The sequence below is a fragment of the Streptopelia decaocto genome, assembly GCF_964273445.1.
Source record: "Streptopelia decaocto genome assembly, chromosome: 3".
Classification (NCBI taxonomy): domain Eukaryota; kingdom Metazoa; phylum Chordata; class Aves; order Columbiformes; family Columbidae; genus Streptopelia; species Streptopelia decaocto.
The window spans coordinates 1,091,680-1,118,201 of NC_138656.1; the positions used below are offsets into that span (position 1 = coordinate 1,091,680).

The following is a 26,522-nucleotide window of genomic DNA, read 5'->3' on the forward strand; positions in this document are numbered from 1 at the left end:
TTAGCGCAGAGGAGCAGGCGACCGCCCACGCGCCAGGAAATCTCTCCTCTCCGCGTGGGCGGCGGGGGCCCCGAGATGAGTTATCTCTAAAGGGCGACTCTGGGGATACCTCGAGATCTTCATCAGCGTGGATTCGGCGCGCGCCGCGGAGGAAATAGCAGCGTCGCCAGCCGGGGCTTTGCTTTTTTTTGTTTCTCCTTTTCTGAAGCTCTTTTTTAGCATCTCGGATTAAAATCGGTTAGAAAATAGGAGTTGTCTCTTGGTGGATTTGTTCCCGTGGCCATCGCGCCCCTGGATGGTTTCACCCTCATCCCTCCTGCTCCCCCTCGGGATGCTCGTGCGTGGGGCAGCAGGAGCGGGTCCCTGGCAAAGGGGCTTATTTTTAAGGCCATTTAATGAAAAACAAGAGGGTGTGAGCAGCCCGAAACCAACCCTGCACCCGCATCCCTGTAGCCATCCCCACCAGCTACAATTCATAACAAAACTACCAGCCCAGAATGATAAAATCAAGGTGATCACAAGCAAAAATGTGAAACTCCTACACCCACGCCGGCTCCTCTGCTGACATTTAAAGTCCTGCCTGCTGGCGGCACAGCTGGCAGGGACACATCTGTACAAAAAAACCACTACCCCAGGTGGGGCAGAGGGAAATTAACGTTAATTAGGGGCAAAGACACAGGTAAAAATTTCAGTGTGTGCATAACGTGTCATACGCCCCTCCAAAAAGTTTTTTTGCATGACGCCACATTACGAGATGAAGAAATATATATATACATATATATATGCTATGGAGACCAAATCAGGCTGCAATAAAGGGGAAACGGAGAGGAATTTGCCAGAGGAGAAATAGCTCTGAAATGAAGCGAGGCAGAGATTTAGTTCAGGCTGTTGTTTGTCTCCCTCCTGTGGATGGATCCACAAACGAGATTAATGCCCTGACCTGGCCCCGGGCTTGGCTGCTCAAACAAAAATGACTAAAGAGCTGGAACGTCCAGCCCAGCTCGTGCAAACTCGAGCGAGGGACTCGTGTAGGCAACAAGGATTTGGCCACTGTAATTAAGAAATGTAAAAATAGATTAAAAAGGAATAGAGGCACTTTTGAAGGAATGCTCTGCTGGCACTTTCCCCACAGGGTTGTCACAATATTTTGCCACAGTAAAGGAAAACGAAAGCTCATAACAGAAAACAACCCTTTTGATTCTAGCAAAGGAGAGAGATTTGCCTCTTGGTTTCCAGCCGGTCTCTAATAATTGTGTTGTGAATTTCACAAAAGTGATTGCAGTCCGGTCTCATCTACATCTCACCTGAGAACTCTACTGGCTCCTGCGAGAAAGGCAGAGCAGGAGAGGCAATGCCTCCCAAACCGGACAAGCTCAATTAACAACTCATTTCACTGTCATTTTTGCTGGTTTTCCCACAAAAGCAGGGAAAAACACACGTCATCACTCCCAAAGTTCACCCCAAGAACATTTATTTAGAAATGAAGTTATTACAAAAAGATTTCACAGCAGCGAGTGTGCAAAGCGCGCTCATCTCCGCGAGCGCTTGCTCTCGATGAGCAGCACGACGAGCCTGTTGCGGAGGAACTTCACCTCCTTGGCGTAGCACGTGCAGAACAGGTCCCGGAGCTCCTGGCGCAGGGAGGGCAGGGACGGGAGGCTGCGGCAGCTGGGGATGTTCAGCAGCCGCTCGAAGAACCGCTGCCACAGCTCGGCGTTGGCGAGCCTGCGAGGAACAGAAACGCAGCCAAAACTATCTAAATTCAAGCTGTTAAAATACTGTATCTCATGTTTACGAGCTCCCTGCCCCGTTACGGGCTGGAGCGGCTGTGGCACGCTGCTTAATGAACCAGGGTGACCTCTAACAAACGTGGTGCTAACGGTGCTTCTAGACAAGGGTGACCTCATTCATGTTTAGATATATAAAGGGTGAGTGTCAGGAGGATGGAGCCAGGCTCTTCTCGGGGACAACCAATGGTAGGACAAGGGGTAATGGGTACAAACTGGAACACAGGAGGTTCCATTTAAATATGAGAAGAAACTTGTTGGGGTGAGGGTGGCAGAGCCTGGCCCAGGCTGCCCAGGGGGTTGTGGAGTCTCCTTCTCTGCAGACATTCCAACCCGCCTGGACACCTTCCTGTGGAACCTCAGCTGGGTGTTCCTGCTCCATGGGGGGATTGCACTGGATGAGCTTTCCAGAGCCCTTCCAACCCCTGACATCCTGGGATTCTGTGAAGGTTTGGAGAAGAGTGGACACCAACCTTCTGAAGGTTCCCTCAGGCTTCCAGACACCGTTGTCGTTCTTCACTTGCATGTATGTACCAAAGAGCATGCAGTAGACCGTCGCTGCGATGCCAAAGTAGTCTGTCTAAACAAAGGATACACGAGTTTCATATGAGAAACGCGTCGAGACACCGAAAAACACGCTGAGGAGTCAACAAGCTGAATGTGAAGCTCTGCTGCTAAAGTCTACCATTTGTACACATGCTCCAGGCGTCCAGGCTGGCTGGGCGCACTCGTACCTGGTAGTTCCAGGGTTTCTGAGTCAGCATCTCGATACACTGGAACCCAGAGGTCTCACACTTGGCAGTAAACGCCGTCCCTTCGGGAAAGAGTTTCATGTCTATGCTCTGCCCCAGGTCGATGAGCGTCAAGCCGTGAGAGAGACCATCGATGTCACACGTGTCGTTGTCCAGAAACCTTCAACCATGGCGACATGAAGCGATCACGTAAGCGTCACATTTGTGATATGATACGCTGGCAGTTCAGGCAGCAAAGGGAAATACTTGCCTTTCTCCAAGTATGAAATTATCGGGTTTAATGTCACCGTGAATGATCTTGCAGCTGTGGAGCTCTTCCACCATATAAAGAATTTTTACAGCAAAATAGACGACAAGTGCTTGAGGCATCACCTTCTCGGGAAGCTTTTTGTAAATGTTTATGGCATTCTGTAAAGAAAACAAAGGCAGGGAAAACCCTCAGCTACGCAGAAACAACGTGACGTGGATTGCGGATCAGCATAGGATACATCCCCTGGGGACTACCAGAGGGCAGAGGAGACATCTGACATGTAACAGCACTCCAAAGAACATAGATCTTCAGAGCAGGAGCCGATCGCACCTACCAGCAACGTTCCGTAGTTGTAGAGCTCGCCCACCAAAATGCTCCCGTTTTGAAAGAAATGGGCAGAGTAGAAGTGGATGTAGAGGTGACGAGCGCTGGGGCTGAGCCGTTCCACCAGCTGTGTGGCGATGTAGAACTCCCACGGGTTGGCAGGCTTCTGCACCTGCAGCCAAAAACTTCATTTACTACGAGAAGATATTAGCATTACAGCTTTTTGGGTTGTTTTTTAATGGCAGATTAGGCATTTTTCCTCTTGACCAAATAAAATACTGATACCTAGAGTAGTCAACCTAAGGTCAATACACTCAATGATTAATCAAGAATTCAATTACATGCCACAATCCCTTTCTGGCTTACACACTCTCTTGTGTTATTTAAAAGCATCAGATTTTCTGCAGCATTGATGTTTCTGCTGGCAACAGACACTTTGTGTAAGAGAGAAGGCTTATGGGTTCAAAAATGGGTAATCCCTTCTGATTCCTTCCCCACCGTTATACCTGATGCTCAAAAAAACGTGCTCAGCTCCATATTTATAAACAGAAAAACCTCAGCAGAATCCACCCAGGGTTTGGGTCATTACTACCAGACCCACGAATTCTCCAGCAGAGTTCTTTGGAATCACCAGTGCTTACCTTGAATATGACTTTCTGGTTGTTCCTCGGGTTCCTCGCATCCAGAAGAGACGCCTGGTAGACTTGAGCAAAAGCCCCCTGTCCCAGCAGGCAGTCCACGTGGAACGAGCCGGAGCCTTCGAGAGATTAACAACGTTAAGTCCTGCTCGCAGACCCCACACGAGTGACGCCGCCACTCGGATCCGAGCTTTGGATACACCCGCAAGGAAACCGAATCAGAAAAATACTCCAGACGTCCCCAGAAAAGCTTTAGAGCACAATGTTTGAAGTAGCTCTTACCCAGGGGGAGTTCCGCCCTCGGTCTGATGGGCGGCAGAGGAGATTTCCATTCAAAGTAGTTGGCGGAGGTGTGGAGCGGTTTAGGAAGCTCTGATAAGAACTTGCAAATCAAGTCTTTATCCCAAGGGTTCTCCACAAGGACTTCAGGGAAGGAAGAAAAATAGTTAAGCTAGATTAAAAGGGTCATTTCAAAAAGGTAACGCAAGCTTATACTTCAAAGAGCGTCAACATGGGTACCTGTAGGTGCGAGGGTTTTGTCCGCTCCAACAGACGAGGAATGTTCCGTCCTGCTGGTGGCAGCCTGCTCGTGGAACCTTTGAGAAGCACCCGTAGCGATTCCTTGGATGCCGCTTCCTTGTTCTGTGATGTGTTCAAGGGCAGGACTACGTATTTAAAACAAAATATCACTAATTGACGGTACTGCCATGGTACTTTCGCATCTTCAGTAAGTAAAAACATGCTGGATGTCTGCACCTCAGCCACAACCAATATTGAGATGAATCAAATGGATATTTCCTAAGAAATAAGACTTGTTCATATCATGCTATCCATAGTCTAATACCTTTCAAGCTAATTGGCCATCAAGTTCAGCCAAGATTGCAAAGCAAGCAGTAGTTTTACACACACACAGCCATTGAGACTTTTAATTTAAATACGTTCAGAAAACTTAAACCGTAGGAGCATTTCCGGGGTATTATCACCATACCCAGGTCCATTTATCCCCTCAAAGTGCCAAGATGTGCTGAGCAGCATCAGTCCGACCCCAGCACCTCAGCTCCAGCTTAGTGGAAATGTAACTGAAGAGCAGCAGTGCCTGCTTGGGGAACCTCAAGGCTTGGAAATCTCAGCAAGTCACAACGTACCGTGGCTTCTTCGCCCTGGTCTGATTGTGCAGCTCTTCAGAGGACTCCGGATCCACCTGCGGCAACTCATCCCCACGGGCTGCACAAAGGGAACAGCGACAAGAGCAAAGGGTTGTTTTCCCCAAAGGAAAGCGCGTTTAGAGTGCTCTTACCGAGCCTAGAAGGGTCAGTCGCGCTGCAGCTGTGGAAGTTGCTAAGGTATCACAAGGTATAAGGTATCACAAGAGCTAGAACTGAACGAGCCCATTTTAGAATACAGAAGACAACAGCTTGGTTTAGTTAGGGCGTATATTCCAGGCTAGAGGCGTGGACAAGCAGAAAGGTGCCCCCAGAAGAAGGTGGTGCTGAGATTTCAGTCAAGTTTTTGACTATTTACAACCCCTTGGAACCGCTCAGAACAGAGGACTGACAGCACAGCCAAAGCCTCTCTCGTCCCTCGCCACTTTCTCTTACTCCCCTAATTAAACGGAGTTACGCAGCTCCAAATTAGACCCGAAATATTCCTGGTTTTACCTTTGTCCTCCAAAGCTTGCCGCGGATGTGCCGCCAGGTAAGTAAGCGGCGTTGACGCCAGCTGGGCAGCTCGTGCAAAGTCTCTGGTGTTGGTGGTGCTGGGAGCCAACGTCTCGTTACTTCGCGCGTTCCACACTGTATAATCGTCCCTCCAGAAGTCCGGTGCCCCTGTTTCTACCTAGGCAGGGAAAAACCAGAAAGATTTAAAACCAAGCCATCAAAACTGTCCCGGCAGAGCTGTGCCGTATCCTACCAGCAGCCTCCGCAGGCAGTTCCCATCACCTTGAGTCCACACGTGTGAAATTACAATATTAGGAAAAGAAAGGAATGGCAATCTGACCTAAATTGCAGGTTTACACAGTTGTGTATCAGACTGGAATGTTGGCAATAATAATAGACTAAAGAATTGCTGTAGCGGCGTGAAACAGCCCCTCGCATTAGTCATTACTTACACCCAAGCAGAATGAAGTTTTGTGCATCTCCCTGGCTATGAAAACTGTCGGGGGGTTATTAGAACCTGTCTTTCCTCCCCCAAAGAGACACCCCGGTAACTACAGCCCCCACTTTCAAGGCTTCTTTCTGCAATAGGACCAAACACTCACCTCTGTACTTGCTGTGCAGTCAGGCCAGGGACGTTCTCCAACAGCTCTGGGCTCTTCTGCCTTGTTCTTATGCTGCGGGATCCTGACAAAACAGGTACTTCAGAACAGCTCTTCCCCAGAAACCTTCCCGGGCACACGATCCTAACAACAACTCGTTGTTTTATTTTGGTTTACAATTCTTCTTTTAAAGATTTGCAGATACCCAGAGAAGCCGCAGTAGCTCAAAGGGACAAGCTGTTGCTTTTTCCCTCCTTACCCGCCATTCTCTTTCTCATTCTCGTCTTCAAAGATGGAAAATGCGGGCACGACAGGGGCAAAGACTTTGCTTTCCAGGCTTCCATCGGGATCTTCAAAATAAAATGTAAAGTCAGGGTTTAAATACCAGAGAAGTCCCTACAGAGGGGCAAGAGGTTCAACACACACACATTTATAGGCTTGTTAACAGTAAAGCGCTTCTGCCTTTCTCATCAACATTTAGAACTTGTCGGTAAATTATCAGGAAAGAAGCTGCTTTTTCACGCCTACTCCAACAAGTCCTCATCTCCGAATTAGCGGAACTGCCGGGACAGGTAGATGGGAAATAAAAAGGATATCATGTACCACTTTTTCTGCAAAAGACTTCAAATTGCTCCTCGCTTTCTTCAAGAGGAGATGATTCGGGCAAGATGGGTATTTGAAACATATCCATGAGAAATCCTACGAAAAGGGAAAGAAATAAATCCCACGGGTTTTATTTATTTTATTTTCCATTATGTAGCAGTCAAACTAAATGTCAATTAGTTATAATATTCTCATAATTCCTCAAATGCCAATAACCAATTATGCCTTCGTATTGCATTTAAATACCCCAGACAATGGAATAAACACAGAAGATCCAACCAGGCCAATGTATTGTTGTTGGCGCCATGGCCTTTGGTTTGTTTTATTCTCTCTAAGATGAGATTTCTTGTTCTCCTAAAGCAGTAATTCTGCTTTATCTTCAGAGATATTTGGAAAACTAGTGAGTACCGCTAGATTTTTTTTTTCTTTTTATAGATTATATCTATAGATATGTAGATATGTAGATAGATGGATGGATAGATGGATGGATAGATGGATGGATAGATGGATGGATAGATGGATGGATTGGATAGATGAATGGATAGATGGATGGATGGATGGATGGATGGATGGATAGATGGATGGATAGATGGATGGATAGATGGATGGATAGATGGATGGATAGATGGATGGATAGATGGATGGATAGATGGATGGATAGATGGATGGATAGATGGATGGATAGATGGATGGATAGATGGATGGATAGATGGATGGATAGATGGATGGATAGATGGATGGATAGATGGATGGATAGATGGATGGATAGATGGATGGATAGATGGATGGATAGATGGATGGATAGATGGATGGATAGATGGATGGATAGATGGATGGATAGATGGATGGATAGATGGATGGATAGATGGATGGATAGAGGCAGGTTGCTACATGTTAGACTTACTATCAAAGGAACAGAACATGGCAGGAGAGTACAAAAGGGATTAAACAGCACCAGGATCTTATCACTGCACACCAGAACTCCCATCGCCGTTGCCCTTGGAGGACTTGGAGAGGCGATGCCTCCAGTTTCCAGTGTATGTGAAGGCCTGGGGGGCTCGGGGCTGCTTACCCAGCGCCTCCTTGGTGTGGACGGTGGGCGAGGGCTGCACTCGGAACGGCGCCGCCGGCGTCGCTGCGCCCAGCGAGGTGTTGGGGGTGGCTTGGGAAGCATGGCCAGAGGCGAAGGGTCCTGGTTTGGTTAAAGAACAAGTTTCTCTTTTAGTGGATTTTGCCAGTCAGCTAAAGCTTCGTATCAGCTGCGTTTTCCTGGAGAACCAGATACGTGTTTTGGTAATCACAGCAATGGAATGTGAGGTTATTGATAAGCATGGATGGAGGGGCAACGAGAAACAGGTGACCAAGAAACTAACCAACTGAGTATAACATCCCATTCACGTGATACTTCATATAGAAGTGGAAGATCACAAGGATCTTGCCCCTTTTCCTTCTTTTCCCTATGGCCGACATTAGGAGAGTCGTCCCTGCGAACCAAGGCCTAGTGAGAGACTGAATCCAGGTCCGGTTGGCTGAAGAGTCCAGTCCAGGACTTCGGGTGCCGGCTCTGCAGTTGCTGAGACTTTCAAGTTTGGTTTTGTATATTTTGTATTATTTTCTCTATTCTTACTAGTAGCACTAGTAAAACATTTTTAACTTTTCCAACTCTCTTCTCTCTGTCCTTCTTTCCCTCCTGATCTCCTGTGCTGAGTGGGAAGGGGGGAGAAGAGTTTAACAATACACCTGCCAGGGTTTTATTGTCACCCCGCAATCAGAACCCTCGACACGAAGGAAGAGTTTCCACCTCGAGCTGCTAGAAACAGGAACAGCGAGATCATCGCTGGAGGAGCCTGGGATTGGTTTTTTTAGCATTTGGGTAGCTACCAAAATGTAAGAGAAGTAAACACGGGGAGCAGCAGAATGACAACCCAGAATTTTGGGAGAGCAGATTTTGGCTCCGTGGGTATAGAGACATCGCCCAAACACGCAGGGATGCAGTTAGGAAAGGCCAAAGGTAACAGTCACACCAGCAGCATCAGTCTGTACCAAAGCTTGGCTTATTACCTTCTTTGGGGTCGGCAGAAGCAGTCGGCCCAGCGGATCTTCGCTTCGGGTGCCTGCAAAGGAAAGATCAAGAACGTGAGCTTGAAACAAAAGCTGTGATTTAAATTCCAGCGCCGGGCCGGGACTCAGCAGTGAGGCACTCGAGCAGCTTTTCCCACTCCGGAACACACAGACAGACAGACAGCAACCAGCGACCCTACTTTGATTGCCATGAGTTACTCTTTATAGTCACACAGCTGAACCAAGCGATCCCCTACGGTATCATTAGAGCCTGCCCCCAGAAAGCTTCTCACACAGTTGCTATAGGTATAAAACCCAAAAGGCAGCAGAGTCCTTCCAAAAGGGTCAAATCCTGGCATCAAACCCTCTTCTCAGATCCAGTTTGCCTCCAAGTGACCCCATGATATGGGCAAGAGACAACTGGTTCCATCTCCTCGTGTTGGCCGAGCCTACGCAGCCGCGCTCGCTCTGCCAACCCAAGTTTCCTCCTCCGTCCCCCAATTTTGTTTCCTGTATTAGCCAAGTCACACAAGCAAGAGCACAGAAAATAAAGACAAGCGTTTCTTCTTCTCCTCTGGAGACCTTCATGGCCAACATGGAATTAATGCGGAGGATCTGCAAGAACTAAGCGCGCCCTGCTGTTTATTCCAGGGATGCTGGGGACAGCAATGCTGAATAACTGCTTCAGTTACACTCGGACTTTCCTTTTAGTTATTACAAATAAAACACAGGGTGAGAGGAATTAAAAAGTGAAACGGGGGCTGTAAGTTATGCAAGTTTGATCTACGTCTAACTATTGGTTTCCAATAGGCTATTTCAGTGGGGTTTTTTAAGGAGAGCAAGAATTGGGCGGTTCATACGTACTGTTCTCCAGTGCTCCAGTTCAGAGCTGAGCCAGCGTGTGCAGGTTCCTGAGCCGAAACGTCGACCGGAGGGTGTAAGTGGCTGTTCCTGCGTTCCCCGAGCTCGGGCTGAGTTTTGGCTGCCCCCGTCGCACACGGTGGCTCCCGCAGGGACGCTGATCTGAGCCGCGGGCCAGCGGGTCCCCCCGGCGGCAGCGCCACAGCGGCGGATGCCGAAGCACTCGATTGAAGAACATCTGGCACCGGGGCTCGGGCGTCCCGCACATCTGGGCTTCGACAAGGCGTCATCCAGCTGTGCCGGAGCGCTGCGCCGGGTGCCGTCTGCAGGTGCGCCTGGCGGGATGAGGAAAGTTACTTTATGCTCGAAAACACGAGTGTTTTGCACTCAAAAACCCCCAACACAAGCGTAGTCATGGCCATTTTCCCTTAACTAGAACAGTTTTTCATACGTAAGAGAACTTTCATACTTCAAGCGCACTTTTCGACACTAAATCGTAGGGAAGCAACAACAAACTTTTGGGTTTAACAATTAAAACGTGTTTCATCAAGTATTTAAAGTTATGGCCGATTGTACACTAGTCAGGTACGGCAGCCTGAGGTTCCAGATTTGGTTCACAAACTGTCTAAAGTACGGTGAGATTTGGTGAGATAGTTGACGCCGATGGCAGGACAGACTCACCGCCGTCCTCTTCGGTTCCGTCGCTGGTTTCAGCCCCGTTTCCTCCAGGCTCTTGGTGAGCTGGTCCAGCTTCTGCTGCAGGGCCTGCAGCTCCAGCAGCGCCGACTCCTTCTTCCTGGTGGATTCTCTCTCCTCTTCACCTAAGGATTACACAAAGGTGTTGAGTTCTAGAGTTGATTGTGTCCAAATGTGTTTCTCACCACAGACGTTACAAGCTGTTTGCGTTTACAGCGCGCTGTGCACCCACCCTCAGCAAAACGCAACCCAACCCCCCAAGGTTCTACCAGTGTGACCCTTTGGTGACATTTGGGTGAGGATGAGCCTGCTGTCCCCAAGCGAAGAGCAGCCCCTGCTGGCAACGATCATATAGAACTACTGGATTTAAAAATATAATAATCCAGACTCAAATGCATTAGCACCTTCTCACTGAATCTCTCCCTGTTCCACTGACCACAGTTTATCCATTTATTCCTTTAGCAAGTGAGACAATTATTTCTTTTGTCCAGCAATATCCCCCAGCAATGTTTTTCCCCCTCATATAAATGGTCAGATACGCAATTAACTCACTGCTGAGCGGTTGCTCTTTATCAGCACTCCGTTTTGGTTTTGCTTAAGAGTCTATTTGAAAGCCCACCTACTTTTCCTCCAAAATGTCCTCGTTCGGCAAACAAAGGCATTTCCATTAGTTACAAACTGCCCCAAGAGCAGCGCAGCCATCATCCCCCCACCCTGCCGTGTGGAGACGCTCACGGAGCAAGTGTTCAGGCTTCAATAGAGCTTGGAAAAACAAATTAACACAAGCAAATACTAATTTCCCAAGAAAAGGAGAAACAGGTAGATGAGAAGAATACCCCATTCTCGCCATCTCTTGAGGCGCTCGTATTTCTGGAAGTATCTCTTGGCTCTCAGCTCCTCGAACGACAGTTCGGAGCCTTCGCACACGAGCAGGTTTTTATCGTACATGGCAACCTGCTCGCATTCCACAGCAGCCGACGACGGTTTAGGAAGGACTTCAGATTTGGAGATGTACGTAACATACAGCCTGGGAGGACAAACAAGGAAAAGCTCTGTTCCAGTTCATTGGATTTATTTTGGGAGCCTGTTAATTTTCCCAGCGTGACTTTAAAAACATCCCAAACGCTTACACTTCTTCTCTTCCACCAGAACAGGACTGAGTAGCAGCACAATCGGGACCCTAAAGCAGGACAGGGGAAACAAAAACAATTAAAAAAGAAAGAATTTCAATATACATCCCACGCATTTTGACAAGACCAGCAACTGGGAAGCCCCTAATATTTAATTCTAATAGAAGAGGTGAAAATTCAGACCACGAGCATGGCAAGAACAGATCAGAAAGAGCGCGACACAAGTAGAAGATGAACAAGATGCCAGGAAACTGAGACAGACGCAGCTGTGGAAAGTGCAGCCCAGAAGGACACCGGGACTGCCCAAACAGCGGGTGTCTGTACCTGGTTTTTAGAAGCGCACCCCGGGTCATTAAGATTGGAAACATCTTTTTGAGGAGGCATTTGGTTGGCAGCATGCGATGTCTGGAGGGGTTTGATAACAGCAGCACCTGGGGCAGACAATACAGACAAGCATTAGTGAGCAGAAATCGTTTGCTCATTTATGAATTTCTATTAACTGTAAGTGTTGGAAAGCTAATACCTCATTTTGAATACACTCCCCTTAAGAGTCTTAAATACGGCCAGAAAACAAAACCCACTGATGGCGGTGAAAGATTCATCTAATGGAGCTCCAGGTTATCTTTAGCCTCACCTTGCAAAGGAGGATTCCGTGGACCGGCGTTCTGCAGCCAGCTAAATTGCAAGAAATATCAATTATCATTAAGTCACCTTTCCCTCATCCCTCCCCACCTCCCAGGAACCTTTGATTCCTTTGTATGGTCATCAAGCATCGCAATGCAACACTAAACCACTCAGCTTAGGTACAGGACACTCATTGTTGGTAATGTACTGCCAAGGCTGCCTGAAGCCGGCCAGGCTGTGCATCTGTATCATTTGGACCTACTTAACAGAGGTTTGACAAGGAAGCAATTAATTAAGGGATTTTCCTTCTGGGCCCTAATTCACTGAAGATGCTCCACTACCATTTTTCTCAATACACCCTCCAAAGCATCCAACAAACACTGAACAACAAAGCAGTACTGTTAAGCTTATACTGACCTTTCACAACAACAATCACTGGTCTGTCTCTGCTACAGCACAGGGCATGTGCGCACAATAAAATGAACCGCACGCCACCTGAACAGCAAAACGAGTGAAAGCGGCGTCAGAATTACCAGTGCAGCTGCTCCAGCGTCTCTCGTGGCTGCGCCTGGTTGCGCAGCCCCTTCTGCAGGACGGCTCCGGCAGCCTGCGCGTCGCCTTCGCTGGCGAGGTGCTGCGCCCAAGCCACGTAGAGCTCTGACATCTTTGCACCGATTCCCTGGCCATACAGGTAGCTGAAATACTGGCCGGGAGGAGCGATGAACTCTGCCTGCGTAGAATAACGTGCAAAAGCCATCAGCGCTTTCACAAGCATCCAAGGAAGTTCCAGGCAAAAATAAAAACAATAACAATTTCTTATTTACTATTGCATAAAAGCATTGTTTTCTAAAGATAAAACCAGCTGGAAGATACCCCTCAAAAGCTAAACAGCTTGATAACACAGCTTAAAAAAATATGTTGTCCTTCAACAATACAAAAAAGCACTCAGAGCCCACACATCCAAATTCCACACCCTGCGGGCTCCTTTTCCTCCCGCAGCTCTTTGCAGTCACACAGCTACGGGATGGTGGGAGAGCTTTAGGGGTTTTTTTAGGAGAGCTTAACTCCCCAAAAAGCAAATACCTACCAGCTTAACGCAGCAGTTCACAAATCTGGGGTCCTGGTGGTACCTCTGCTCGCTCAGGAACAGCTTCACCAGCTGCTCCAGGAGCCCGGGCAGGCGGATTTGCTTCTCCTCAGGGGGCAGACACCCTTCCACCCACCGCACGTACCTGAAACACACCCCGACAGGTTCCAACCCCGCCGAGCACCGGCAGCAACACCCACAGAACCACAGGACGTCAGGGGTTGGAAGGGACCTGGAAAGCTCATCCAGTGCAATCCCCCATGGAGCAGGAACACCCAGCTGAGGTTACACAGGAAGGTGTCCAGGCGGGTTGGAATGTCTGCACAGAAGGAGACTCCACAACCCCCTGGGCAGCCTGGGCCAGGCTCTGCCACCCTCACCCCCAACAAGTTTCTTCTCATATTTAAATGGAACCTCCTGTGTTCCAGTTTGCACCCATTGCCCCTTGTCCTGTCACTGGTTGTCACCCAGAAGAGCCTGGCTCCATCCTCCTGACACTCCCCCTTTCCATATTGATCACCATTAATAAGGTCACCCCTCAGTGTCCTCTTGTCCAGCTCCAGAGCCCCAGCTCCCTCAGCCTTTCCTCCCACGGGAGATGCTCCACTCCCTGCAGCATCTTGGTGGCTGCGCTGGACTCTCTGCAGCCGTTCCCTGTCCTGCTGGAACTGAGGGGCCACAACCGGACACAATATTCCAGAGGCGGGGGCGCTCACCTGTCCCACGGGTCCAGCGGGTCCGGCCCTTGGTAGTTCTGTATCTGCGTCTCATAGCTCCTGCGGGGCACAGGGCGGGTCAGGCTGGCCCGAGGGGGATGTGGAACATCCCCGCAGCCCCAAATCCCGCAGCCCCAAACCCCGCAGCCCCAAACCCCCATAGCTCCAAATCCCCATAGCCCCAAACCCCCATAGCTCCAAACCCCCATAGCCCCAAACCCCCATAGCTCCAAACCCCCATAGCTCCAAATCCCCATAGCCCCAAACCCCCATAGCCCCAAACCCCCATAGCCCCAAACCCCCATAGCCCCAAACCCCCATAGCCCCAAACCCCCATAGCCCCAAACCCCCTGCACGAACCGCCCCGAGGGCCCGGTCTGCACCCCCGCTCCCCTGCCCTGCCGCCCCCACCGTCCCCTCCCGGCCCCCCCGGTGCCCCGCGTCCCCGTCCCTCACCGCACGATGCTCTCCAGCTCCATCCCCGGCCGCCCCAACCGCCGCCGATTCAAATTGGCCACGCATGCGCACCGCCTTCCCATTGGGCTCCTCGCCCCACCAATCGCGCCCGCTTCCGCCGGGAGGCCACGCCTCCTCCCTCACCCCATTGGCCGGGCCAGCGCGGCCCCTCGGGGGTCGATGTATAAAATAATAAATACTCAATAATGATGAAGTTAAAATAATAAAGCTGGCAGTGCGAGGTTAACGGCTGGACTCGATCCTGCAGGCCTTTCCCAACCCCAAAGGACTCCACGAGCCTGTAATTAACTCTGGTAATGAGCCATTTATTGTGTTCAATGTACAAAGAGCTGTTCAATTCAGCTTACACTGGTCCAGATACGCATATAAAAGCGCTGGAATACAAGATCCCCGTTACAAGTGGGTACTCCATAACATACTGCATACGGCACCGTTACACATACACCGACTCTCCCTCTGCTTTCTGGGGAGGGTCGTTCCAGTTCCAAAGTTTAGCTGCGACTCTACATGACATAAAGCTCCTTTACATGACGAAGCCCCTTCTGGGCTCAGCCGCCCCCTCCGCTGTGTCACCTGGGCCCCAGGCGCGGGGATCAGCCAGGGAACACACTGGAGCTGCAGATCCGCTGCTCCCATCAACGACCCCGGGCTGTCCCTACTGCACAGGGCGCTCCCCAGCCTGGGCGCTGGGCACAGGGGACAAGTTGGGGGTCTCTTCAAGTGAAGGGCCTTCATCTTCAAGGGGTATCTCGGCCTCAAACATGCGCTGGAGCAGAGCGTCAACTGTCCTGTACCCTGCGGGTGGCCAAAACAAAATGTCACCGCCAGTACCTGCTGCTGTTGGCAAGAAAACCCCAAATGATGGTCCCTGTTTTTTTTCTTTTTACCCCAGATATTTTCGAGCACTTGTAAAGGATAAAGACCATTATTTTAAGATTTTAAGCACTTCTGTTCCCTGTGCCTTCCAGTGGATTTGTGATCCTAACCAGCTGCACTGCCGAGCAGCACGAGCTTGGGGAACTGCTGAGGTTCAGCAAGAAAGAGAAGAAAAAGGAGGCGTTCTGCCTGAGGAAAGGAGCATCAGTCACGCAGGAGGAATGCAGAGTGCACGCGGGAAGGAGAAAAGCAGAAAAATGGACTTCTTGGCAACAGCAGGACCTCAGCCACCGAGGCAGCGTCTTCAGAGACAGGCGACTGAAGAAAAGTACGCGAAGAAGGGCCGAGGGAGAAGAGAGGAAAAGAATTTGCTACAAAAGCAAAAAAAGAAACAGGAAACATTAGTGTGTCCACAGTTCTCTTAAATCTCCAGCTGGGTTTTAGCAGCTTTTATAGCCCAAAGGAAGCAGAAGTGGTTGGAGCTTCCCCAGAGACTGGGGCCAGTTCAGAGATGTGGCCTCTCACACCAAAGCCATAAAGCTGCACTTACGTTTAGATGCAATTTTAAAGACCAGCCCTTTAGGCTGCGCCTTCGTTCCACCTTCCCCCTCCAGGTCGTGCTCAGCACCCTCCATGTTATCGAGGAGCTGCTCATCCCGGAGCTCATCCCTACACGAGAAGGACCAGAAGTTACCCCAGGGGGGTCACATCCCATCCCGGGAGTTTTTCTTTTGGGGTACTCACTCTTGAACTCCCATTCCCAGCTCCTGGATTTTGCGCTCAATGGCCGTTTCTACTTCGCTCTTCTCCAGGGAGTACTCCACAAAGAAAGCTTCCAAAATGAACGACACGAAGATACTGCAAGAAACAACGAGCACAATTACACAGCAGCATTTCCTTACTGGCTTCCCCTTGCTCCTGATTTTGGGCATCAACTACAGTCTTGGTGTTCCCAGGCTAAACCCCAGAACTCCATCCCCTTCTCTGCTGGATATGGGGAGCTCAGCACCCCGTGGACAGAAGAACGGACAGAGCAGATTCATTTGCAACACATCCTGGCAGGGGGCAGAGCCCTCCTTCCCTCCAAATCAGAGGGGAGCGACCGCAAACTTACTTGACGATTATTATCACCATGACGATGTGGAAGGCGATGAAATACAGCTTGGCGGGCTGCACCGTCACGTTGGCAAACCCGTTGGCGAAGAGTATGACAGGAGTTAAGGGCAAGAGCGCTCAGGGAGGAGAACATCTCGCTGTTGAGCGGAGCTAAGGGAGGAACTAGATAAAATTCTGGATAAACCCTTTGAACAAAGCCCTCGGCAAGGACCGTTTCTCTGTTCTCTGGCACTATGCGCCCACGTGCGTGCAGAACAAGAGGGAGAGCGGAGTCGGGGAGGAGCATGGATCACCAAGCTCTACTTTGGACCTTCCACCACAAAGGATATCGTGCCACTGATTGACCACGGTGAGCTCCATCAGGACGATGAAGGATGAGGCAAAGTTGTTGAAGTTGTTCTTGCAGTATTTCGCCCGGGCAAAGAGGGAATCCTTGAGGGCTGGGTTTCCGCACTCTAGGGCGTGAGGAGCGTTTGAGTTTGCAGGGAAGAACTGGATTTTCCCATGGAATAACTCCATGCCGACAATCGCAAAGACACAGTACACAACCTGGGAAGAGAAAGCCCATCTCCTGCCTCTCCAGGGAGCAGCAGGCTCCACGGCAAGTTTAGGAGTTCCAGCAGGTTTAAGCTTTTACAGACACAGCAAGCTGCTGAGGAGCAGCAGAGTCCAAGAGACCCAAGCCACTCAAAAGCAATTACCAGTCAGGAATAGCACGCCAAGAACTACGGCCAAAATACACGGAAATTAAATATTCCCAAATCCCAGGAGGGGAACTTATTTTTAGGAAATTATTTGAGAAACAGGATTCTCGTTCAGCTTCTTGCCCAAACCACAGTTTGATCCCTTACAGCGTGAAGCCCAGATTGCACAGAACATCTTCACTGCCCCATGGACCAAAGCAGGATGATGTCCTGACCTGGCGGCCAACTGGAGCCCAACCCTTTTGCACACATTTCCCTGTGCAATGACCAAGAAATCCAATGGACACTTACAGTTCCAAGGGCCCGCCATCCAGAGATTTGCATTTATCCTCTTGGCAACAGCATGAGTGTGAGACTTAAGACACATTCCTGCAAAACTGGAGTGCTTTGAGCTAAGATACCAGGATTTCTTACCAGAGTCAGCCCACCAAATGTCAACATGGTCGGCACGATGTTTATCAGCGTGTTCATGATGACCCGGAACCTACAGCAAACGATTCACGACAACACCTGTTGTGGGGAGGCTCTTTTAAAGCCCACACTTGCTTATCATCACATCCCAGCCCACGTGTGCCCCCCACATGGCCTTATTCATAAATAAGTCTCCAGAGAGGCTGCAGCAACTGGGCTCACAGGGACAAAGCCTGGGGATGCTTTGTGGAGTTGGACTGAGCGTGGCCAAGCAGCCACGCAGAGCGACTCACGGCACTGTCTCGGCCAGCCCCTGTCCCCAAAAAACACATCCCTACCCCACTCTCTTCATTACCTTTGAATGCTGTCAACAATCCTTATTAGCCTGAGGACCCTTAAGATGAAGACAATGTCCAGGATCTGCTGGCTGTTGTATTTCACCGCTGAGAAAGGAAAAAAGATTTTTTTTGGTTATGAAAAATAAGCAGGGAAGTGTAGAGATAAAACATGTTCTTACATTTGTTACCATTATGTCCTTGTAAAATACTATAACAGGTAGCTATAAAAAAGAAAGACTTGCTTGGTTTATAGAAACCATATAGGGAATTGATTGTCTTGCCAAAAAGCCCCCCAAGCCCAAGGTGATGGCAAAAGGCTACTTGAGACGACCAAGTTTCCCAGACGCACGCAGGCTGTGGAAGCTGCACTTACTCGATTTCAGGGTGGTATTGAGTATCGTCGCAGTCAAGGCAGCAAAGATGATGAGGGTATCAAACCTAGCGCGAGGGAAGGCAGCGCCGTCAGATTGATGGTGACAGAGAACACGTGTGCAAGCTTTGTTTAGCAAAACACTAATGCCCTCTGACGCACACAATTGTTTTAACTACACCCTGACACAGGAGTTAGTGTCAGGCAGCTCATCTCTCCAAGAGACTTTCTGTTCTCGAGGAGCTGAACGCGAAGTTCATCACACTTCACCTTTAACACCAACATTCATCCCACTCACCAGTTCCAAAACTGATTTTTGCCAAAGAACGCCCTCGGTTCGTAAGTGTACACTTTCAGGAGTATCTCGATTATATACAGAGCAAGAAAGACCCACTCTGCATAAGAAATATAAGGGCTTTCCTCATCCAGAGCAATGAAAATAGCATTTATGAGAATGATCACATCGTAAGTCCAAACAAATCCCCTGCAAGAAGAAAAAGAGAAATCAGTTTTCCACTCCCAAGAAGTGCTGGGAGAGCTCAATGTGCAGAAATACCTGCTGGAAGGTGCGGAGAAGACCAAGCCAGACTCTTCGCAGTGCTATCCAGTGAAAGCACAAGAGGCAAGGGGCACAGGTTGAAATACAGGATTTTCCATTTAAATAAAAAAAAAGCTTTTTTATTTTTTAAACCGAGGACAGTCAAACACTGGAACAGGTTGCAGAGACATTATGGAGTCTCCACCCTTGAAGGCACTCAAAGCCCAACTAGACATAGCCCTGAGGACCCTACTCCAGCTGAGGGGGGTTACTCCAGACCATCTCTAGATGTTCCTTCCAACCTCAGTGATTTTCAAATCCTGGGAAGACTCAGGTGTGAAAGAGCACTAGCAGCTCATAGTACCAACGCAGCGAGAGCTGAGGAAGCAGCGCAGTGCAGGTTTGCAGCAGAGACTGCTGACATAAAATCACCTTTAAGCGAAGCATTTAGGCAGGCGATATAGCGCTTCTTGCTTTCATTAAAAACCGTTTTTCACTCAGCACCTCTAGAAGGTCTGAACAAGTGGGACTGGAGGAGGTGCGGACTCACCAGTAGCTAAACCTCGTTTCTCTGCACCGCTGAAGGCAGGCTAAGAGCAGAGCTGCTCCACAGAGCACTTTCACAAACAGAACTCCCACTGTTTGCCTAAAGGCAGTTTGTACTTCGCAGCGTGACACCCCGCTGAGGATTTCCTCACGCCACCACGGCTCTGCGCCCTCTGAGCGCCACGAGCGGCAGCGGCTCACCTGTGCCTGACCATGCTGCGCAGGAACCGGCTCACGCCCGACGCGTACACACCAGGCACCCACTGCCCCAGCGGGTGGCTGCGGATCTTCAGGGTCACCACCTGGATGTTGAGGAGATCTGCCAGCTGTACGAAGGACTTCTTGTCTGCAGTACAGAGAGGACTACATGTCAGTCAGCTGTTGTTAAAGAAATACAACATTTGGCAGATACAGAGCTACAAGCTGCGGCGATCTGGACTCAATACCTGCTCACAACAGTACACAACACACCTGCTCAAAGTGGTATCCACCACAAAACAGGCTGAACGTGGTGCTCAAGCAGCTCCTACTGCCCCTTTCCTGAGGGACTGGCTCAAGCTGTAGGCCAACAACCAACACAAACTTTTCATGATCAGGATAGGCATGATCCAGCATGAGGAGGCTGACCCAGCTCTCCTGATATCCTAGCTCCAGAGGACTATGCGGGAGGAATCTGATAACAAGGGAGGCTTTTGCCCCACTGCTCACCTACAAAACCCTTCTGCTCATCATCCGAGATGTGTAGCAGCAGCTCTCTGTGGGAGCTGCTGATATCAGGAGCCACCAGCTTGACAAGCTGCTTCCACCGGGCTTCTCTAACCACAAACTGTGCCCCTTCTTCTTCCTTCAGGAGGTTGAAGGCCTCTAGCATCTTGCGGCGCTTCATGTAAGCAAGCTCACGGATCTCATTCTAGAGAGAGAATCGTGATTCAGTCACCCTGCCTCTTTTCCTTAACAAATAAATCTTATTTTCATGGTGCAGAGGTGCAAGAAGAGACACAGAGGAACACACCTGGAGTGACATTAGACACAAAGTACAGCACAGTCAGTGGGCTTGATGAGAAATGGCATTTAATAGGCAACCATGGGCTCTCCGGAAAGACCAACAGATTGCTCGCTGCTGGGAGATGCACCAAAAAAAAAAAAAAAACGGAAGGAAAGACAAAGGACAGTGTCCAACAGGAAGGAGACAACAAAGATCACGGGATCTGTGTGCCCACAGGTCACAGAAGCAGAGAGGATGTGTCCACACAGGCTTCCTATGATCAGCAATTCCCAGCTCTCACCCTTTGATCACAAGCACCAAACTGCACCTACTCAGTTTGGGTAGAAGCAGCAAGAGTTCCGATTTGCTTAAACCTCCCTTCACATCTCCTCTGCTCTAAGGGCACGTGCAGTGGCAGAAAAAGTGGGTTGTGTGCTTACAGCCAACTGAAAACAGTCTCCTGCATACAGCCATTGTTTTTGAACCAGGATGAAGCCCCTAACAGCAATAACGTGATCACAACTCCCCCTCCAAACCATACCTTCAGGTGTTTTTTGTAGTTGTTGTACACAACAGCCAGGAAGAGAGACATGAAGATGTAGGTGTTGACGATGACAAAGGCAATGAAGAACAGGGCATACCAGGAGCTGAAGTCAAACGCCGGCATCCTAGAGAAGGGGAGAGAGATTGGTACTTGCTGGGCAGACAAATGGGGAAATAAAACACAAGAAGAGAGTGTTCCAGATGGATTTCTAAGTACTGTTTTTGATAGCCAGATAATACCCAAGGCAAAAACTGTGCATTTGGTCAGTTAGAGAAAATATTACAAGAGGAAAAAGACATCTGTTCACTAGAGCATACCCGTCCTTTTCAGGAAAAAGTTTTAATCAAAGCGTGCGTGTGTTTGTCCCTCAGGTTTCAGCCTTCAACAGCCACCAGGTCATTTGGAAAGCAGTATTTTAATGCATCTTTTCTACAAGTCTTCATAAACTTAGGTTCTGGTTCAGAGCCATTTATAAAACTGATGGCTGCGAATTCACGATACCCCCGCAGGCTGGAAAAGGAGCAGCTGCTCTGTTGCTGCTCCGAAATACCTCGTTGTGCAAAACACAGTGTTGTTCTGGCCAGAGCTGCTGCCGCTAGGAGCAGGACACCAGCGTTCCCCACAGAAAGACTGCAAGCTCAGCACACGTACATGACATCCGGGCTGTTGGCTGTCGTCACCAGCACATAGAGGTCAAACACGATTTCTAGGTAGTTTCTGAAATACGGCAAGCCTTCTGCTGTCTGGAGATTCCTAGGGGCAGAAGGACAATCTGAAGTTAAACACAGGAACTGCACGTATCAGCAGTGCGTGTATTCACGAGTAATCGTTTGGAGTTGCTACGCTGTCTCCTGTCCGAAAGTATCCCACACATTCTTCCCACCCAGCCCTGAGCAAAACAAGTGTTCGCACCTCTCGCCAAACAGCTTCAAGGCCATGAGCGAGAACATGAGAAGGCTGAACATGAAGAGCAAGAAGACGTAGGTGATCTCCGGCAGCGTGTTGCGGATGCTGCGGAAGGCTCTCCGAATCTGCCGGGGAAAAGGGAAGCAGTTAGAGATGCTGTTCCGCCCCTCACCATCCCACCTGGATCAAACACCTCCACGGGAACAGGCCAGCGCAGTGGGATGCTCTTCTGGCAGGAGAGATGCTGAGCCAGATGGGCCATCTCTGTTCCGCTAAAACCTGTGCAAACGTACCAGGTCTTTCCTCCTCGTTCCCCAGGAGACGTTAGGAGAGACCCCATCTCCACACCACCACAAATGCAGCTGGCCAAGGGACAGAGGGCCCTGTGGCACTGCTGAGATGCTCCTGCTGCAGAAGACTGTCCAGGGACAGAAGCCCATCACTCCAGGCCACAAAACAAATCCTACAAGCCTGAAAATTCAATTGCTCCCTCCCCCGGGCCTCCACACCACAGCAGTTTGTTTGTTTTTAAGTCAGGTCCAGAAAGGCCTTGGGTAGCGGGGAAAAGATCTCCATGTGACAAGAGGGATCAGAGTCCAAGTCACCCATCTGGACTCCAAGTTGGGTTTCTGAGAACAGCTCAGCACTTCCAGAAATAAGTAACCTGGCCCCTGACCTGGGGAGAAACAGTCTCCTCGTCCGCGGTGCTGCTCCCGTTCACAGCTCCAGAGGACGGCACCCAACGCTGCCCGCAGACAGAGGCTGCTCCTCCACGCGGGCTGGACCATGCACAGCCCCTTGGCTGGTATGCATGATCTTCCCCAAATCAGAGCACCCTTTTCTCCATCTCAAACTATGGCTTCAGGCCACCTCTGAGAGCAACCTTCACTCACAGGAACCTAAATTCTGCTATTCCTGCACAAAACCCTTTGTAGGAAATGCCGTGGACCTCAGAAAGCAGCAGGCTGTCCAAAAATAGGACCCCACAGCACAGGTACATCCCACCAGACCCCCTCCTTACCTGGCGACTCTCTGCAAAGTTGATCAGGAAGATGGGCCTCACAATTCTCGACCATCGAATGCTCCTCACGTCGTATATCCTGAGGACCCCGTATATGGCCAAGTCTGTTAGGGATAACTGGAGAAGAAAGAAGGACAGTTCTCAGAAGCAATGTTGGAAACGTGGCTAGATAGTGAAGGCAATGGATTAGCTGCGAACATGCCCAACTGTTGGCCAATTTGGCCATGGCTCTTGTAGAGCTTGTGCGTCGGGGCCTATGTTACCAGGAAAGAAGGAGGAGCAAAAAGTCACCTCCACCCTAGGCCTAACTCACCAGGATGGCAACCATGATGCAGATGTTCTTGGTGTCCTTCCAGAACACGCTGCGATGGGTCACTTTTGCAAAATGTGTCAGTCGGCCAAAGAACACCAGAAGGCACAGCACCTCGAGCACAGAAGTGACCTGCGGGGAGAGAAGGGCCCAAGTCAGCGCCAGCAAGAGCAGGGTGAGCCCTCTGCACGGAGACAACGATGCTCAGGCTGGGGTACAGGCAAAGGAAAAACAGGCAGGGTCAGTATAAATGTTTTTCCAGTGGGTTTTTCTGCCGGCTGTTTTACAGCCTCACATATCTGGCACTGAGTAATAGTTCCAGGTTTCCTCTTGTGAAATTCCCTACCACGGGCAGGTTGAAGCCAGCAAATTTGTATTTGCTTGGGATTTGAGGAGCACATCTCTCACAAACACACTAGTGTAGAACAAATACAGGCTACAGAGAAGTCAGTCCTAAGGGCGACGTTTCGCTTCTGCTTCCGCACACGAGGACTGGACTTGGGTCCCACAGAAGCCTGGAACTGTTCTCTGAGATGCAGAAAAGCAACGTGACTGTCTGCAGTCACAGCAGCCACTGCTGAGAGCCACAACAGCTCCCACAGTCCCTGTTTAGCTCCTATGCCCATTTTGTCCCCATTTCAAGAGAAATATCAGCATTGATTATTTCTTGACACCTTTGACAACTAGTTTTAAGCAAGAAACCTTTGTTTGCTCCACCAAGCAATGCAATACTAGTTGCACGCTGCTTCCACACTGCAAACTTACCAGGAAGGGGAGCGGATACACAGCAGGTTCTTCAAACACCGCGAGGGACAGGTCGAGAAAGATGAAGAAGTAGGTGGCTGTTCGCATAATCCAGTGGTTATAGAGATAATAAAGCCTGCAGAAAGAAGGCAGTGGCACCGTAAAGAGAGGCTGCAGTGCACACACCCAGGGGCTCACCAAACGCCTCTTGGAAGAACAGCACACACTGTCCCAAATAGTCACGGAGGCAGGGTGACAGCAGCACAGTTTATTCCAGCCAGGGATTTGGGAATTTGTTTCCTGATCCTTCCTTGTAGCCTCGTAGATGAGGGATGTTAAACACCAGGAAAGTGGGAGACCCGCGCTCTCCCATTCAGTTTAAGACTGCAACATACAGATTGGGTAAAGCTGCTTCTTTTTTGTAATTACCTTGTTTCTTAATTTGAGTGCAAACCTCTGCTAAGCTCAGGTATCCACATGACACACAAAGTCTGATTAGTTATCTAACACCATTTCTTTGCAGGTTAAAAAGCAAAGAGATAAGACAAGCCACCAGAGAGAAGCATGGAGTTGCTCAGTAAACTGGTTTTTATACCGAGCTTAAGCAGGATGCCATCCCTTACAGCAGGTTTTGGATCATCTGTCCCTTCTACACAAGCCACATTCTCTCAGGTTTTGCAGATGAAAATAGTTATCCTAAAGCAGCCCAGGCCTGAGGGACGAGTCACCTCTCTGACCAAAGCTCCTTGGCCTCTTACCAGCAGCTAAAAGGGAACAGAGTCACCGCTGCAGCCAAAACAGCCTTGAGGAATTACACTAATCTGCAATTAACACCAGCTTGTAATTACTCCTGCCCCCAGCAACTACCCCCCTTTCTGAATAGACCTGGGCAGAGGCGCCACACGCTCCTTTGATCAGCCGGAGCCTTGGTGTGCGGCAGGCTGGTGTCCACGCTTCCCAAACTCTTCAGCCCCACACCTTCCATCTTGAAACATATTAATTTTTTCTTTTTCTCCAGCAAAACCCACATTTCTTTTCCCATCTTCAACAAACTAATGCACTAAGCTCCCTTACATGTGCATTTCAGCTTAAATCCAGCTCGTTGCATCTCACCCACCCAGCCTTTTCAGCACCCAGTCCCCAGCCCCTGCTGGTGGTTGTTCTTTGGACCCGGTTGAAGTTGGTTCCCCCCAGCCCAGCCCAGCACCCCACAGCCCCGCACAGCGCCCCGCTCCAGCACGGTGTCACGGTCACTCGTGGGGACACAGAGCTCCGTACCTGACTGCCTCCGGGGACGTCTTGAAAGGAATATTCCTGTTGTACTGCGCGTCGGAGACAAACGCTGCTGCCAGCAGCAGGTCCTGTGGAAAGGGGAAAAACAAACAGGCTCAGTAGCTGTTGGAGCCTAAAATACATTTTAAAGCGAATATTCGGAGGGGGTCCCTTTCACCCCAGGGGAGGTGGGAAGCAGTACAATGGGTACTGTAGCTTTGCACATAGAATCATTTCAGTTGGAAGATACCCTCAGGATCCTTGAGTCCAACCATAACCTAACTCTGACACTAACCCATGTCCCTGAGAACCTCATCTAAACACCTTTTAAATCTCTCCAGGGATGGTGACTCCACCACTGCCCTGTGCAGCCTGTTCCAACGCCCGACAGCCCTTTCCATGAAGGATTTTTTCCTAATATCCAATCTGAACCTCGCCTGGCACAACGTGGGGCCGTTTCCTCTTGTCCTATCACTTGGGATAAGAGACCAACCCCCTCCACGCTCCCAGGAGGGCTGCAGAGAGTGATAAACCTTCTTTTCTCCAGGATGAACGCTCAGCCGCTCGCATCACACTTGTGCTCCAGGCCGCTCGCCACCTCCACGGCCTCCTCTGCACTCCCTCCAGTACTCAAATCCCCCCCACTGCTCACCCAGGACCCCCAGCCCGTGTGACCCCCGCCGTCCCCGGGAGGCTCCGAGCCGCTACCTGCGAGCCCGGCTCCGCCATGGCGCGGGAGACGCGGCTCCTCCCCGGCCCCGCCGCCTTTAGCGGGGCCGCCCCCGCCCCGCCCGCCCGCAGCAGCGGGAGGAGCGGCGGGGATGGTGCCGGCGGCGCTGCGGCCGCGGGCCGTGCGCTGGGCGCTGCTGCTCGCCTTCGCGGCCGGGGTGCTGGTGGGCTGGGAGGCCGGCCGGGCGCGCCGCCGCTTCCTCCGCTGGCGCCAGCGCCGGCTCCAGCAGCGCCTGGCCGCCGCGCAGGAGCGCCTGGAGGCGGCCTGAGCCCCGGCCACCCGCGGCTGCCACCGCGTCCCCTGCGGCGGCCGCGGCTGCCGGGGCGCGGCGGGAGCGGAGCCGGGTGTGCGGGTTTGGTGAAGGACGAGATCGTGGAGCCGCAGGAGCCGGGATCCCGCGTGGCGGCAGCCTAAGCCACCCAGCGCCGGGGACAGAGGGACAACGGCCCAGACACCCAGCGCCGAGGACAGAGGGACAACGGCCCGAATACCAAACGCCCAGGACAGAGGGACAGCAGCTCAAACACCGAATACAGGGGGAAAACGGTTCAAACACCAAACGCCCAGGACAGAGGGACATCGGCCCAAACACCAAACATTGAGGACAGAGGGACAGCAGCTCAAACACCAAACAGTGAGGACAGAGGGACAACGGTTCAAACACCAAACACCCAGGACAGAGGGACAACGGTTCAAACACCAAACACCCAGGACAGAGGGACATCAGCCCAAACACCAAACACCCAGGACAGAGGGACAACGGTTCAAACACCAAACACCCAGGACAGAGGGACAACGGTTCAAACACCAAACACCCAGGACAGAGGGACAACGGTTCAAACACCAAA

General features: G+C 50.5%; 2 protein-coding genes across 3 annotated transcripts; both read right to left on the reverse strand.

The window, feature by feature from the left end:
• Nucleotides 1–1,454: 1,454 nt before the first annotated feature.
• On the reverse strand, nucleotides 1,455–14,316 carry BUB1 (BUB1 mitotic checkpoint serine/threonine kinase). 2 transcript variants are annotated; one of them, XM_082049489.1, is made up of 25 exons: nucleotides 14,243–14,316; nucleotides 13,787–13,846; nucleotides 13,071–13,215; nucleotides 12,517–12,713; nucleotides 11,994–12,034; nucleotides 11,684–11,790; nucleotides 11,360–11,409; nucleotides 11,066–11,256; nucleotides 10,215–10,354; nucleotides 9,537–9,868; nucleotides 8,673–8,725; nucleotides 7,684–7,803; nucleotides 6,615–6,707; nucleotides 6,268–6,358; nucleotides 6,012–6,093; nucleotides 5,410–5,587; nucleotides 4,897–4,975; nucleotides 4,271–4,416; nucleotides 4,034–4,174; nucleotides 3,755–3,870; nucleotides 3,124–3,285; nucleotides 2,790–2,947; nucleotides 2,522–2,699; nucleotides 2,261–2,367; nucleotides 1,455–1,725 (listed from the first exon to the last, which is right to left on the reverse strand). In XM_082049489.1, exons 1-25 carry the CDS (start codon nucleotides 14,263–14,265, stop codon nucleotides 1,530–1,532), a joined length of 3,186 nt encoding a protein of 1,061 aa, XP_081905615.1. In that variant the 5' UTR covers nucleotides 14,266–14,316; the 3' UTR covers nucleotides 1,455–1,529. The 2 variants fall into 2 exon arrangements, with proteins under 2 accessions (XP_081905615.1, XP_081905614.1); XM_082049488.1 differs by having other exon boundaries at nucleotides 11,982–12,034.
• A 243-nt stretch (nucleotides 14,317–14,559) lies between these two features.
• On the reverse strand, nucleotides 14,560–25,664 carry LOC309438306 (two pore channel protein 2-like). The gene is made up of 19 exons (XM_082049491.1): nucleotides 25,597–25,664; nucleotides 24,951–25,033; nucleotides 23,694–23,808; nucleotides 22,932–23,060; nucleotides 22,619–22,735; nucleotides 21,604–21,722; nucleotides 21,343–21,444; nucleotides 20,689–20,815; nucleotides 19,871–20,072; nucleotides 19,364–19,508; nucleotides 18,377–18,562; nucleotides 18,082–18,146; nucleotides 17,726–17,813; nucleotides 17,374–17,443; nucleotides 16,585–16,804; nucleotides 16,254–16,344; nucleotides 15,884–15,997; nucleotides 15,690–15,808; nucleotides 14,560–15,058 (listed from the first exon to the last, which is right to left on the reverse strand). The coding sequence occupies exons 3-19, from the start codon at nucleotides 23,778–23,780 to the stop codon at nucleotides 14,919–14,921; spliced, it is 2,121 nt and encodes a 706-aa protein (XP_081905617.1). The 5' UTR covers nucleotides 23,781–23,808; nucleotides 24,951–25,033; nucleotides 25,597–25,664; the 3' UTR covers nucleotides 14,560–14,918.
• Nucleotides 25,665–26,522: the final 858 nt, after the last annotated feature.